The sequence below is a fragment of the Chiloscyllium plagiosum genome, chromosome 29, assembly GCF_004010195.1.
Source record: "Chiloscyllium plagiosum isolate BGI_BamShark_2017 chromosome 29, ASM401019v2, whole genome shotgun sequence".
NCBI classification, from domain to species: domain Eukaryota; kingdom Metazoa; phylum Chordata; class Chondrichthyes; order Orectolobiformes; family Hemiscylliidae; genus Chiloscyllium; species Chiloscyllium plagiosum.
Window position 1 is genome coordinate 7,052,284 of NC_057738.1, and position 16,145 is coordinate 7,068,428.

General features: G+C 39.8%; 1 protein-coding gene across 6 annotated transcripts in view; it reads right to left on the bottom strand.

Annotated features, from left to right (window-relative positions):
* The window catches only part of ripor2 (RHO family interacting cell polarization regulator 2), a 253,820-nt gene that overhangs the window by 45,782 nt on the left and 191,893 nt on the right, over nt 1–16,145 (bottom strand). For all 6 annotated transcript variants that reach the window (XM_043719080.1, XM_043719084.1, XM_043719081.1 and 3 more), the window contains exons 5-10: nt 15,073–15,096; nt 13,115–13,168; nt 8,514–8,663; nt 3,161–3,224; nt 646–689; nt 167–292 (exon numbers count right to left, since the gene is read on the bottom strand). In XM_043719080.1, coding sequence (XP_043575015.1) covers nt 167–292; nt 646–689; nt 3,161–3,224; nt 8,514–8,663; nt 13,115–13,168; nt 15,073–15,096 — 462 coding nt within the window. The remainder of the gene's footprint in view (nt 1–166; nt 293–645; nt 690–3,160; nt 3,225–8,513; nt 8,664–13,114; nt 13,169–15,072; nt 15,097–16,145) is intronic.

Sequence of the window (16,145 nt, forward strand, 5' to 3'; positions counted from 1 at the left end):
CATGATCAGTTATCACACAATCACAAGCCAAGGGGTCAAACCGTTCCAGGAGAAGCAGAACTGGACTTGGTTAGTTTTCATTCAGTTCTCAACATATAATTTGATTAAACGTTGCACTAATTTTGTGAGATTTATCTCTATATTGGTACATGTCTACTTTAAATACCTTAATTGAGAAGAATTCATTAATCAGAGGTAAGAAAACCATCTCCTCTCCATCCCAGCTTTGTCGGTCATTCACTTCTATTTTGCCTTTTAATTTCCACCTTTGACGTCCGTAGCGCATAAAGATCTTGTTGAAGAACAAGACAAGCAGTTAGTGCGTATTTTACAGGTGAATATCTGGAATTTCATTTCAAAACTCAAAATTACTTCTCATTCTGCTCCCCCCTTTTAAACTTTGCTATTGCTCCATCCACCAGAATGGCTGCTGTGAGCAATTCTGTCGCACAGAACTCCCGAGTTGCAAATCAAATGGAAATTGGAAAAATTACAGCAAATAGAGAAGAGTGCAAGTTTTTTTTTCAGTTTTTCATCGAGGTGACTCATTTGTCACCTCACAGAGGATCAATATGTCCTTGCGATACAAGGACCAAAATGTGCTGTCCCACTGAATAACTTAAAACTATAGGGTGAAGCCCTTACCTCATACTGATCTCCTGGGCACAGACGTGCAAAACCAGCTAAACCTGCGGAGTGCAAATGATATCAGGATCACAGCTGGAGTTTAAAGCTTGGTTACAGTTTGTACAAAAGCCTTACTTTCCCAGATGCTGAATAAAAGACTTGAACATTTCCAATTTAAATATAAATTCTACTTTATAAACAATGAAGGGAAATGTTCTGGATTCTTACTGTTGGTGAGATCCCTGGCTCAATAAGAATACATTTTGGAAATTTAAGCTGACATTGCACAGTTTTGATAAGAAAATCACGGGTGGCCGAATATCTGAAACATGCTCGTGGGGGGCAAAGCTCAATACTGATGAGGGCAATCAGAAAATTAAACCTTTAGTTTGGTTTTATTTTATTAATTGAAAGAAGCTTGGAGTAATTTGTCCATTTGATGCTATTTCGAGCATCAAACAGCCTTTAAATATTTCAGATTATATGTAATCTCTGAGTCCTGTCACATTCAACAATCTCATTGCTAAAATAATGCCAGAATTTACCTGTTTTGCACTTTGACATTAAATTATCACTGAGATGGAACACAGAGGAAAATGGGCAGAGAGAATTGCTTGTTCATAACTGCACTCCTGTCTCTACATGCTCTGCCTGGGTGAGTATCAAAACTCCAGCACAAAAGAGAAGACACTCTAGTGAATCTCTACAGAACATTTCCCACTTTAATTAACAGTATTCCATAGTGCAATTGCTCAGGCTGCATAAAAAGTACTTGCGATGTCCTCCAGAAATACCTATCCTTCTTGTACTTGTGTTACAAATTATAATTTCCCGTTTTGAAAGAGACAAAAGAAATTGTATTTCTGTCCCATCTTACACAACCCCAATATGCCCCAAATGTTTCCCAGCTGGTGAGGTTCACTTCTAATCGTGTAGTTTTGCAATGTAGGAAACCATACACACCCTATTTGCACTTGTTCAGCAACTGACCAGCATCAGCAGAGGTGAAGAACAGATACCCATTTGTTTAAAAGTAAAATACTGCAGATGCTGGAAGTCTAAAACGAACACAGAGAAACTCAGCAACTCTGACAGCACCTTTGCAAAGCCAAAACAAGTTAACATCCCAAGTCGTATATGTTCAATCCCAGAACAGTTCTGAAGAAAAATCATACCAGACTCAAACACGAACCCTGTTTCTTACACAGAAGTTGCTGAGTTACCCCAACACTCTCTGGGTTTATTACCTATTTGTTTAAGCCTGTAGAGGGATAAATATTAATCAGGAATCACCCTTCGTTTTTGCGTGATGTCATGGGATATTTTACATTCACTCAGGAGAATAGATTTCATTTAAAATTTGGGCATTGACAAGTTTCATCTGAACGGTAACAACTTGAATCATGCAGCACTGAAATGTCACCTTCGGCTGGGACTTGAACTCACACTTTATAATTTAGAGGCGAGTCTGGCTGAGTTCATATTTCACTGAGCAATCCCACTCTGGCATTAAATTTTCATCTTTATTAGAAAGTACATGTAACAATGATAAGGCCAGTTATTTACAGGTCAGCAAGAAGATGGCAAGTGTGTATTTCTTAAATAGTCAATTCCTCAAACTAGGATGAGGTTGTTACTGCAAATATGAAAAATATGATATTGCAAACATTTCTTCAGCCATTAAACAGCTATTTAAGTGGTGTAGATGACAGAAAGCTGTTGAGTGATTTTATCCAATAATTTCTACTGGAAGGTGTAGCCTTTTGGATAATGAATCATGAAGATGAGCTACCCAGTGATAGTCACAGCCACATATGAAGGACAGTGACATATCATAACAGTGACTATAACTCAGAATTGTGTTATTGACTGGAAAGTGCTTTTAGACACCCAGCGGTTCCGGTAGGTGCCTAATAATTGTAAGTCTTTCTTTTCCTGTACATGAACTAGATTACTGGTGCCACAGACCTATGTCCCAGCAGGCTTCCCAGTGAGCGCAGTGAAAGGAGCAACAGTAGGTCAAAGGTATACACAGGCATTAGCATCCCACACATTTGGAGCGATGATAGATGGGAGGAGGTTACAGGGAAGGGGTGAGGGTGAAATTATATGGTAAGGAATGACAGAAACTCCAGAAAACCAGCCAGCCCTGTTTGCAAACTCACTGTGAAATCTGCTATTCTAAGGAATATTATCTCAAAACGACAATTAAATTATTTGATTTTTCAGGATAATATTTGGATTATAATACTTTCTAAGATCAAAGAATAACATAGGAAATAATATAAAGGGAATATTGAAAGCCTGTGCTATTGGCAGGAATTCTGTTCGGATTCATACCTGAAGTTCAGTCAGTTCATTTTCTTATTTGGACTGAACAGCGTTTCACATTCCAATTTGTAATATACTGTACTCCTATCAGGCAGAAAGTCCTCTATCTCCCCCTACCACCCCTCAAAACTCATAAAATCACACTGCCCCCCTACCCCCAACCATAAATTTAAAAAAAAACTTTTATTCTGTTAATACTTACCTTTCATCTTAATGTGAAATTCTCCCAGCAGGCTTCCAATCTCTCCTTCCAGTGAGCACAACGCCTGAGGGTGGAAGGAGTTAATGTCAGTAGAAGGCACACACAGTGCACCACATTAAATCCAGTAATATCATAGCGAACAGTCTAGAATAATTTCTGCAAACGTGGAATCTCCAACAGCGATGTGCCTCATATTGTTTACTGAGATGCATTATCCCAAACATTTCAAGATTTACTGGAAAATGAACTGCTCTTCCTTTAACTCAAGTAAACTGTTCACAAAATAAGGAAATCATCAAACACGCAATTGTTTCTTCACAGTCTGGGGGAGTCCAATGGTTATTTACAATTTCCACTTTAAACGATGCAAAAAGAATGGTATTATGCTTTGAGAATAAACTGTGAACTGTTTCCAATTAGAATTTAACCGGACAAGTCTGCCTGGATCCAGAATCTAGATAAAAATAGCAACTGCTGGAAATAGGCAGCATGTCGGACAGAATCCGTTAACATTTCAAGTTGATCATGACTCTTCTTTGGAACAAAATTTCAACTCCCTGTCTCTTTTGCAGCTCCCCACATATCAGCTTAACCTGCTAAGTGTTTCTAGCATTTCTGATTTTATTTCAGGATATTATTTTTGTCCCAGGATTTAGGTGTTCGATCAGTCACCCCAAATGTGTTTGGCTGTGGACCCTTATGGCTGTGATGAGCTTGCATATTGAGCCTGGGATGTATTTCCAAACCAATGTCAGGCCTCGAAGATAACTTTCTAATGACAACATTTGGCTGTGGCATGGTCTTGGTGTTGATGACTGTGGCGCTGGTCTGGCCTATTCCCCGAGCCTGTGCCATCTCTTTCCACTTGATCTGAGGGTCAAAGACAGTCAGCAGGAACACCATTTATAAAACTCTGGATAATGAGGGCAAGGATCTACCCAACGCTGCCCTCATCCTGATAGCCACCTTTGTGTGTGGCTGCATCAAACTGTGCATAGACCCTCAGTACGCAAACGATGTGTCACTATATAATGAGGTTCTTTCTGTCCTCGGTGTTATGAAGGATGGACCTGGCCTCGTTGATACAGAACGGTCCAAGTAGTTGGATTGTTCCGTATCACCTGTCACCTTTGGAAAAATTTGCAAAGAGAAACAGCTTTGACCACAGAGCCATCAGAAAGTGGTCAGCACATAATGTCCTTGAGACTGTACTGGTAAAGGATCTTGTCAGACGGTTTCCTGAGCAGACTGTTAAAGTCATTTGGCAGAATGTCTCATCACCAGAACTTTCAAACAGGCACCAAGATGTAGAGAGGCTGGTGGTGAGAAGGGCACTGCCCACCAGATGTATGTACTCTCTCTGCCACTGCACATTGGCCTTGAAGCTGCTCTGGAAGGGTCTGTCACACATCTCCTTCTGGAATGCAGCTTTGCAAAGAAGGTCTGGAGAAAGATGCCATGGTTCTTGCCAAGGTTCATCCTGAGCAGGTCAGTGATGCAGGACTCTGTGCTGTACGGGCTGATCCCCCATAGACAAACATCGACTGTGTCTGGAGAACCATCAAATCAGTGAAAGACAATCTGTGCTCTACCCAAAACCTGTTGGTCTTCCAATGGAAGGACTGATATCAGCCAAGAGTGGCTCATTCCAAGGTGCAGGATGACGTGCTGAGGGATGCATTAACGTTTGGAACAGCTGCCACCAAGGCGCCAGGGGGCAAGATTACCATCTGAGCTCTTTCTGCCAAAGTATAACAAGGGTCCATTCAGTTATCAGACCCTTGTGTTGCAACAAAATGAATGTAAATAGTCTCCTGCATGATCAGAAAATGCCTCTGTGTTTGCAGCCACAGGGATACGCTGAGAAATGTCAACATTCCAATATGTTGTTTGTTTTGTGCAGAACTGAATTACATGTATTAATAGATGATTTGTATTAATAATTGTGTATAATTGTGCAATAACCAAATTCTATAAACAACACTGTATCAATAATCAAAAGGACTTATTTGTGATATAATTAATACTGATTTCAATGTAACTATTTCCAATTAAAAAACAGACAGAAGGTAGGATTTTTCCATTTTGCACATGTAGGGAGAGCGTTTAAGGAGCAAGAAACACTCCCTATATCAAGTAACCTTATCCAAAAATATACAGCCTGCCAATCAGCTGATTAAGAGCTGACGGGTGAGCATATGTGCGTTTGTTATTGAATCACAGACCTTGACGCTGAACTCCAGGTCTCCAAAAGCTGTTAGCCAATCAGAGGCTAGCAGCCTTTGGGTGTGAATGTCCATCAGTATAAATCCTACATCTTGGGAGTTCCAGTAGTGAGAAGATAAGTTCATTTCAGACTCTTCTCGGGGTTCGGAGTTCATGTGGGGAGGGGTGTCAAAGGCAAGGACAGGGGACTAGATTTCAGAGGTGATGTTCTTGTCTGCCATCTGTACCTCTGATTACTTTAAGATTGGGGCAATTAAAGACCCTTCCCGAAGCAGCAGACAGGTCTCCTTGATTTCCCAGGTGGGAGGCTAGCCATCTTTCTTGCCCACCAGAGAAGCAGGTGATCAGAGTGCTGGCAGTTTGAGGCCCATAAGTGACCATTAATTGATCACAAAAGGACCTTATTTGATCACCATGGACCTTCTTATCCAGAACTTAAAAATTGAGGTGGTGAGAAAGGGGGTGAGTTTCTCTTCAGGGTAAAGTCACTTAATTACTTCCCCTTTTCACTAGTTCTCTTGTCACCACCAGGAATGAGAAAATCACCCTCTAAATGTTTGCTTCTAAAACATGAATCTTTGATTAGAAGATATACTTAGTGTGACTAGAATTATATGTTTACATTAATTTTCTGTTGTGCTTCCATTTAATGTAAATACAATCTGGCTTCTTATTGGTTTCTCTAAGAGACTGAGTACTGTACATTCTAAGGAAGGCTCATATTGGTTTTTTTGTCCAGACTCAGAAATACAAATTGCTAGTGTTTCTAGCACTGCAGTGGGTATGGGAGAGGTCAGTCATGCAAATATAATCTTGTGAGATTACCCACATATTTTAGGCAAGTACCCTTCCATTCTGGCTGGTAATCCTTTACCTCAGCAGGGCATCCTGCCCCAACTGTTGCTGTATTCTTTACTGCAAATTCTTCACCCTCATTTCAAACTATCATGTTGAAATCACATCTCACTACATTGTTGTCATTTTTAACTGATTCTCTCCTAAGGCTTCAAAACTATGGAATATTTCCCTCCATTTATCTCCAGTTTCTACAGACTTTTAAACCCAAATTAAACTGTAACACTAACCCCCAAATCCTAACCCATTAGCCTAGCAGTATTGATTGGCTCAATGAATTCATGTTACTAATAGCGAACCAACCTGGCCACATCAGTTAGCTGCATCCCTTCCACCACAAATCACTCTTGGCAATGCCAATGCAACATTTCCTTGGTCTTCCATGGTTGCTTATGACATGCACATGAGGAAATTAAATCTACTCGAACTGTTTAAATTCATGAAATGCGCCCAATCATTGCATTCTGCTGTCGTTAATTTTAGTTTTGGTAAGTATTGGCTCAGTTCTTGTACAATTCTTGACTTTTTGTGCATAACTGATGCTCCCAGCGTTCCTGTCAATGAGCTCATCTCTGCCACTAGGATTTGCTTGTGCATTCTTGTATAGCAATGGGAGCAGGTCGATCAATCTTCAAGCCTACTCTGCCACTCAAATAAGTCCTGGCTAATCTGATACTTAACTCCATCTATGTTCCTTGGTGCCACAATCTTTAATAACTTGGTCCAATAAAAACAAACGGTATTAATTTCAAATCTGAATGTTACGACTGACCTTCTCTCAGCAACTTTCCAACACCCAGATACACGTCATAATATAGGGTTAGCCATCACTTCATAAATATTATCTTTGTTTTTACAAAATTATTTTTGATTTTCCATGTCCTACTTCATCTCAAGCAGAAGCACATTCAATTTTTCTACTCTTCATAACTCCCATTCTCAAACACTTACCCACAAAAATGTACACATTTCCCAACCTGTCAACTGCATCGTTTCCAACCATATTGTGCACATATTCATGATGACTCCCAAACAACTTGACCTTTTTCTTCTTTTCATTAATCAAAATCTCTTACCTCCATGTAAATCTGTTTGACTCTGCAAGTTTTTAAAAATGTTGTAAGGTATACAATTGCTAAATCTGACATTTATAATCTGTCACTTAAGAAGCCTCATCTATTATCATCTTTTAGCACCAGATTTATTCCCACTTCCAACACTGAATTTAAAACAACCACAACTGCTGATCTGAACCAGTTTCCTTTGCACAGTAATAGCATTGAAGGACTGGTTAAAAGTATTTTCTAGCTATTTGGCAAATTTCTCTTCAAGAAGTGCCACGTCCTTTATTGCCATATCAAAGGTCTGCTTACAATGTATGAAATTGTAACAGTAAGTGCCATGTACTATAGTCTTCTCTGAAACCTATCTTATCAGAAACAGTTGATCTATTGTATTTCGTTCTGGCCTAAACAAAAACTTCTATGTGTGTTTTATCATCCTCCAATGCAATTTCTCAGTAAATCTTTTTCTACTTATACTCAGTAAGCATTAATTAGCCATTCATCATTTACATCCTTTCAACCCTGACAGGATCCTGTTCAATAAATGTTATTTTTTCAGTAAGAACTTTCATTCCCATTAGAGAGGCAATGAGGTAAATCATGTGAATTAGAGTTCCTTATATTTAGCTTCTGACAATGGCTGTGTTTCTGTGCAGAGAGCAGAGTGCCTGATTCACGATCCATTAATAATAACACTCTCAAGTCAAGAACAATTTGTGTTTGTATAGTAACTTTTAACATTGAAAATATTCTCAAGGCTTTTCAGTGAAACATAAAGAAAAACAAGCACTGGGTTTTGAAAAGTGATTATCAAAAGCCTGGAAAAATGGATGAAGTTTGAGGAGAATCTTCATGGAAGAAATATGATATAAAAAGACTGAGGGATTAAAGAAGGGAATTCCAGAAAGTAGCTCAGACAGTGTCTAGTAAACGGCAATCCTAAGAGTGCACTATTTAATTGTTACCAATACTACCTAATCCAACAGAGGAATCTACAGTATTGAGTTGACTTCAAACTGCTCTCAAGGCCAAGCTCTGGGATCACCCAACCCAACTAACTTAAAACAACACATCAAAATGATATGCAGCCAAGAGCAGAATTACTCTTGTCTAGTCTGTTTTTCCTTCTTGCTAAGCAAACTATTGCAAATTAAAATGAAATATCCTCTTGAGTGCTGCATAGGCTGAAGCCAAAGATAATACTGTACCTCTGTGTTTTCTTTGTAGCTCTTCTGTATCGCTGCTAGGCTTTCCCGAGCACCCTTAGTGGAAGGAGACATTTCAAAGGCCTGTTTCAATTTGGAAGCTCCATCTCGAAGCCTTTTCTGGATGCAAAATGTCTCATACAACTCATCCACCTACCCAGGCAATATGAACAAAAGAAAGTGTTAATCAACTGTGCTTTTCATGCACTTTGGATTTGATTTTTTTCAAATTGCCAGCAGAATATTTTAATGAGTTTACTATAAGAGGGATTTTGAGAGTGTTCAGGACAACATTCTTCATGGAGAAGAAGAATTTTAAAAGGGAAAACTAGGGCGGCACGGTGGCTCAATGGTTAGCACTGCTGCCTCATAGCACCAGGCTCCCAGATTCGATTCCAGCCTCAGGCAACTGTATGTGTGGGGTTTGCACATTCTCCCTGTGTCTGCGTGAGTTTCCTCCGGGTGCTCCGGTTTCCTCCCACAGACCAAAGATGTGCAGGTCAGGTGAATTAGCCATGCTAAATTGCCCACAATGTTAAGTGCATTAGTCAGAGAGAAATGGGTCTGGGTGGGTTACTCTTCGGAGGGTCGCTGTGGACTTGTTGGGCCAAAGGCCCTGTTTCCATACTGTAGGGAGTCTAATCTAAAAACGTAAGGTTAATAGAAAGAATCTTTGGAATTTTAATACGATGGATAGAGGCAAAATGGCTCATCATAATTATTCTAGTTTTCCCTTCATTGAGAAAGACACAAGTTCAACGCTCACTACTTCAGTTTATTCTTCAGAACAGATTGGGAGATTGGATGCAGTGCTTGTGATTTTCAGTTCGCACAGATGTGGGACTCTGCCAAAAATCATAGTGCCTTGAAAGTTACAGTGGTGTAGGAAACCATTATTTCTGTATCCAACAAATAGGACAGAAGCTTCTGCACATTGAGATGATGAGCTTGGAGACAGGAAGGGAATTTAATCAGGCAGGACGGTAGCATGCCTGAACCCACTGCCTGCCCACCTCAGCCAGCATTATGTTACAGTAAGGAAGGCTCAGGGTCAACTTGCCCACCCTCCCCTCATCTTCAGAACTTGAAGAGGCAAAATAATGATCACAAGGGCCTCATCCTTCTGATATGAAAACAACCTCAAGCGAATCTGTTCCTAAACATCATGCATGGCAGCTAAAACCATGTACTGACTTTGGCACCTTGCACATGTATGTGTGCGCGTGTGCGCGCATGTGTGTGTGCATGTGTGCATCCACTGAGTACCAACATCCTCCTGTCATCTCCTCTGATCCCCATCAGCAAATCACCCTGCCCCCATTTACTTACTTGTAGCGTAGATCAGTCAGGTGGCACCTGTCCTTCCTGCAGTCACCCCGACTACCCCAGTGATACTTAAATCCTCCAACCTCTCCTCAAGGGTCTTAATTCCAAAGAAAGTCCTGTCAATGGCACTGGCACTGCCTGTTTGACTCATGGTATGGAGGGCTTTCCAAAAAAGAGGCATCTCTCACTGACTCTCCAGCCAGCAGGTGAGATCCCTAATCTCTCAACAAGATTCACACATAGAGTTGAAACCTCTCACTTGAATTTGCTAATTTTAAGTCGAACCTGAATTGAACGTCGAGAGGAGATGGATTATGAATCCTCTGTCAGTGGAGCACTTCAGTTTGTGCTTGGCCCTGGTTCCAATTGACTTTGTGTTTTTGATGAGTCACATCAAACTCAGGGCCTTTTGCTACATCCTTCTCATGGATCAGGTCATGACAAGGTCATCAGTTCCTGTGTTCTACACATATCTAATGTTTCTGTACAGTGTTTACAGAAGTACTTTCAACAGCAATTGTTTTAAAAAAAACTTGTTTCTCTATTAGATTTACAGAGCAGTATGTAAATGAAAATGTCTCAGAATTTGTAGTCAAATGAACATTTTTTAGTGTTCAAAGTAACCACAGATAAGTGATATATTAGCACATTCACGCAGGAAATCACACAGGAAATGACACAGGAAATCAATTTGACACCCCCCCACCCCCCGAATCATTGTTTTGCAGCATAATTATTATAAAATAGATCCTTCTCTAATAGATGGTTTTTAAAGAAACACATTCAGAATTGAGACTGACCTCAGTGCAATGTTGAAAGAAATGCAGATGTATGGGTTTTACAAAGTTTTTAGATGCTACAAAAGCTGGAAACTTTTGAAATACTGATGTGGATAGTTGTAGCCTTCTAGATAACACAGGTAGAATGGTGAAAAAGGCAGAAGAGTGACAGATATGTTTCAATGCATATAATTGTTAAGTGATACACATTGGCAGGATGAGCATGGAAAGATAGTACATTACACAGAGTGTGATATTGAAAACTGAAGGTGAGTAGAGACATTGGTGACCATTGGCTGAATGTACCCACAGTCAGTTACAGTATTTTGTTGAGTGAGTCATCACACTCAGTCTGCCATGGCTCAAAGCAGCAAATTTTGCACAATCTTCACCTCATTAAATGGTCTCTTCAACACCCACTTTGAGAGGCAGAAGCAGAGGAGAGGGGAAGTGCTTACCTCTACCAGGACCTTCTAGTATTCATGCTCATTTAAAGCCAAACTGTTGTCGTGAAATGGGTTTAACCCTGAAATGCTACAGTCATTTCTAACTCTTAATTCAAAATTGTTGCAACTTGCCTCCAAACTCTTTCCTGCCTCAGCTGGCTCAGCCTTCGCCTGCACCACAACTTGTCCTCCTGCTAATGAAACAAATCGTGTGCGTGAGTGTACGTGTATGTGTGTACGTGTGTGTGCGTGTACGTGTGTGTGTATGTGTGTACGTGTGTATGTGTGTACGTGTGTGTATGTATGTGTGTGTACGTGTGTGTGTACATGTATGTGTGTGTGTACGTGTGCGTGTATGTGTGTACGTGTGTGTGTGTTGGGGTGGGGGGGAGTCTCAGCTGGGAATATTCCTGAAAATGAAAATCATGTTTTGTGGTATGTGGGTTTCTGCAGGTCTTATGCCAACATTTCAGTGGCAAACTGGAGAGATGGATTCAACTCAACAATTTTACATTTTAAATTACACACGTGTCCAACCTGCCATCCCTTTTAGTTTTGTCCTACAAAATTCATAAAAATGATCAATGCCTCATGGGTATGTCTTCGTAATCAATATTGGAACGTTCACTCTTACTTGCAAAAGCATTTTTAATGATAATGGTGACTTAATCTTATTTTTAATAAGTAATATAAATAGTTCTGTCAGGAACTGGTTAATTTTAGAGACTTTGCCCTGACGGGATGTTTGTAACCACTGCCAATCATTACAAATATCTGTTACTTGTTGCAACATTTCCTCTTAGCCACAGCCTGCTTCCTGCTACAAATTGTACTTGAACACATGTCACTTTAGTTGGGTATGTTCAGTACAGATATGAATAACTTGAAACTTGTGTAATACATGCTGATGAAATATTCTTGTATTCTCCGAAGCCTTCATGATGTCATTGATCAACAGCTACCTTAGAAGCTATATCCAGTTCACGGTAGCAGGGAAGGTGGTTGAGGCAATCTGACTTGAGAAAGTTAATGAGTGTTAAACATTAACAAAAAATGTTTAAGCAGAGAAATTAAATTTTAAAAAGGAATTTGACTTTTACTGGCGGTTATGCGTTGAGTTGGCAAGTGAAACCTGATTGCAAAGGGAGCAGATAAAGGAAGAACAAGAAGGCAGCAGCAGATTGACTTCACTCGTGAATCTCTTGGTTTTGCATATCCTGTTTATTGCACAGAATTGCTCTACCTGGGGTATCCCCTGTAAAATATACAAAATAACAACAGGTGCTGTCAGAAGCAGTGAAACCCTTGGAAGGACCTTTCCCCTTGGTGTCTGTAACTATTCTGAACAGCCAGTGTCAAATTTAAATAGCTTTTGCAAAAAAATGTATATGACAGCACTATCCTGTTCTGGGCTACTGCCAGTTTGGCCCTTCAGTCTGTTGGTCTTGTCCAGTAATCAGCACCTGTACAACCCTTTACTCCAACATTAGGAAATGTGCCAACTGGACTGATGTTTTCCAATCTGATGTGAAAAAATTCTGTCCAATTTCTGTTGCTGTAATGTGGCCCACAGCATATACTGCACCACATCTGGCAGAATGTTACAGAGCCACTGGCAATGGATTAACAATTGCACCCAGACTGAGGAAGATGGAAGACAATTTCCAACTGGACAGTCAGCTGGTGAAATTTACCATAGCCACAAGGTATACTCTCCTCACTATGGCATGGGATTTTTTTTCATATTCACCTCAGGTGCAAATGGGCTGCTAGTTTCACGCTCAGTGCTTCATCAAGTGCCAGTTTAGATTTTGTACTCCACACCCTGACGTAGGACTTGAACACACAGCCTTTCAACTCAGAGATGAGAGTGTTACCACTGAGTCACAACTGACATACCAAAAAGATTAGCCAAATAGCTTTGGTGAAAAACCAAGTGATAATGATATTGTTCTCCCAAAACAATTTCTCGTAACTCACTTTGGACATACTTTGAGCCTTGTCTATTGGTTGTCTGTGATCTAAGTTACATTGTACTAATATTTACATCTACCTTGCTGATATGGAACTCCAGCCTTCTGACATATCGCTCAATTGCTTTGATTTGCTGTAATGAGAAGCAAATGTATCATTAGGTTTTGCAGCCAATAATAATGCAGTAAGCAGCAGATTAATCATCTCAGTGTCCACCATGGGTGCTGGGGATAAAGTAAGCACTACCGCACTTAGGTTAAAAAAAAGAAAAAAAATATATAAAGAGGAGACTGCTGGGAAAAAAAAATAAGCACTACCGCACTTAGGTGGTAGTGTGGGGGTTAATTAAATAAAAAAAAGAAAAAAGAAAAAAAGAAAAAAACAACCAGAGTGTTGGAAAAAATAAGCACTACCGCACTTAGGTGGTAGTGTGGGGGTTAAAAGAAAGAAAAAGGAAAAAAAAAGAAAACAAAATAAAGTGCTATACCCTTTAAAAAAAGAAAAAAAAAACTAATCATCTCAGTGTCCATGAAAGCTATACAAAAGCAAAAAGGTTGGGAGCATAAAGAGTCTTGGCCATCTGCATGTCATTTCCATATCTTCATTAGTCACATTTAGCTAAGTATTTTATCATTGAATTTGTTCAGATGAGCTAGGATTGCAGTATTTATAAATAAAAACAGAAGTTGCTGGAAAAAAAAACTCAGTACGTCTGGGAGCATCTGTGGAGGGAAATCAGTTAACGTTACTCAAACCTTCCTCGAAACAGAACAGTGAGGAAGGGCCACTGGACCCAAAACGTGGGTTAATGTTTAAAGTTAACGTTAAATCAGAGTTAACATTTTGGGTCCAGTGGCCCTTCCTCACTGTTCTGTTTCGAGGAAGATTTGAGTAACGTTAACCGATTTCTCTCCACAGATGTTGCCAGATCTGCTGAGCTTTTCCAGCAATTTCTGATTTCCAGCATCCGTAGTTCTTTTGGTTTTTATTTGCAATATTTACACGAAGTAGCTGTTGCTTCTTCAACAAAATCTTGTAGCAAGTGTGTTCATAGAACACTCATCACTAAACCTAAGAGCATGTTATGGATAAATACGAGCATTTGATTAGTTACATCACTGTAAAACTCCTAAAAATATTGCATTATTACAAAGTTAAAAATCACACAACACCAGGTTATAGTCCAACAGGTTTAATTGGAAGCACTAGCTTTCAGAGCGCCGCTCCTTCATCAGGTGATTCCACAACCACCTGATGAAGGAGCGTCGCTCTGAAAGCTAGCGCTTCCAATTAAACCTGTTGGACTATAACCTGGTGTTGTGTGATTTTTAACTTTGTACACCCCAGTCCAACACCGGCATCTCCAAATCATGTACATTATTACAGTTTGCTTTACTTACTCTACTATCATACTTCCTATTACCTACCACCTAAATGTTGTGAGGTGCTCATGATTGGTTACTGTAACTTTGGCAGAAACCCCACACAAGCAGCTGGCCTCCCTCCACAGTTAGAATGGCTGACTGAAAGAACCACAAGAGGGAATTGCAAACAAGAATTGCAATGCAGTTACCTGGTCCACCCGTTACAATTCCTGCAGACATTAAGTGCTGCCAGGAATGCTGACTTGCAACCCTCGTAAGTTCCTTCAGCGAGTCTCTGCATGAGGTTGTTTCAAAGTTGCTGAGTGCAACCTGGGAAAATCCATTATAATGGGAACCAATTCATATTGTTTAACTGATTTTTATTTTGTCCCAGTTCCAGCATACACACTGTACCAAACTAGACTCACTGCCACTATACAAAAAAAACACGAGGAAGTCAAATGAAGATCTCTCAATCAGTTGCTGTAAAATGGGGAGGGATGAGGTGGAGAGAGCACCATCAAGCAACTTCCCAATTAAGACACAGGAATGATCAACAAATTGCACTGTTTTTAGGAAATCCCTGCTGGGAGCATGAAATAGCAGAATTTATTACAGTGCTAATCTCATTAGATAGAGGCAACTTAGATGCTGAATAAATACAGCAACTCACCTTATCCAGCTCATATATGACACCCTGTAAATAAAACATATATAGTATTATATGATGACATGCTGCATTCAATTTCCATTTTGTATGAAGTATTTATGACCCTATGTTTAAAACCAGCCCCACATGTCGGAAAACGAGTGAGGGTTCACTCCAACTAGTTTGAGAGTACTGGTGCAACAAATTTACAGCTGCAAAGCTTAACCATTTACATGTGTCTTTTAACAATGGCATGTTACTATTTTAACAGCAAAATGATGCTTCCAGCAAAACAAAGGAAGATCCAGCAACTGAGAACAAAATACATATCCCAAAGATTAGCTTGAGAAATGCAGAGTTCTGAAAAATCATAGCAGACTCGAAACAATAACTCTGTTTCTCTCTCCAGAGATACCACCAGACTTGTTGAGTTTCTCCAACACTTTGTTTTATTTGAGATTTTCAGCATCTGAGTATTTTGCTTTTATTGGAGAAGTGCAGCCAACTGGCAACCTAATCAGAATAGCATCATCCGCAAGTGCTGTGGCAATGTGAACCTGTAATTCTAAACAGAGAGTTACATTTATTCTCTGTTCAATAGCACACCAAAAGTTTTTTTTTTCAAAAATGGCTTGAGTGCATCACTACTTCTGTGGGTAAATGTACCTCATTGTATCCAACTGAGGTACAAATTCTTACCAGTAAGTTTGCTGATCTTGCTAGGTTTACAGCTACAAATGTTAGTGAAAAGACGGCAGATAAGGCAATGCTTCCACTCCTGATCACTAATCATATACAAACACTGCAAAATGCCAGACTTTTTGTGATGCCTTCTAAAGTTGAATTGCTTATCAATATTCTTTTCCTAGACCTCAGTAACAGTCATTTTGAAAACATACTGGGTTCCTGATAGAGATTATGAGCTCTCCCTCAGTAAGAAGTAACTGCTTTCCAGCAAGGAGAGATTTATGTTAAATGACAAAGAGAAAAGCCTTCATTTGGATTCCTCACTGCTGAGTGGGATAATTAAAGATGGAGTTTTGGCAGTTCCTTTCCCATTGATCTATCTTATCTATACCATGTACACTCATGGTAAC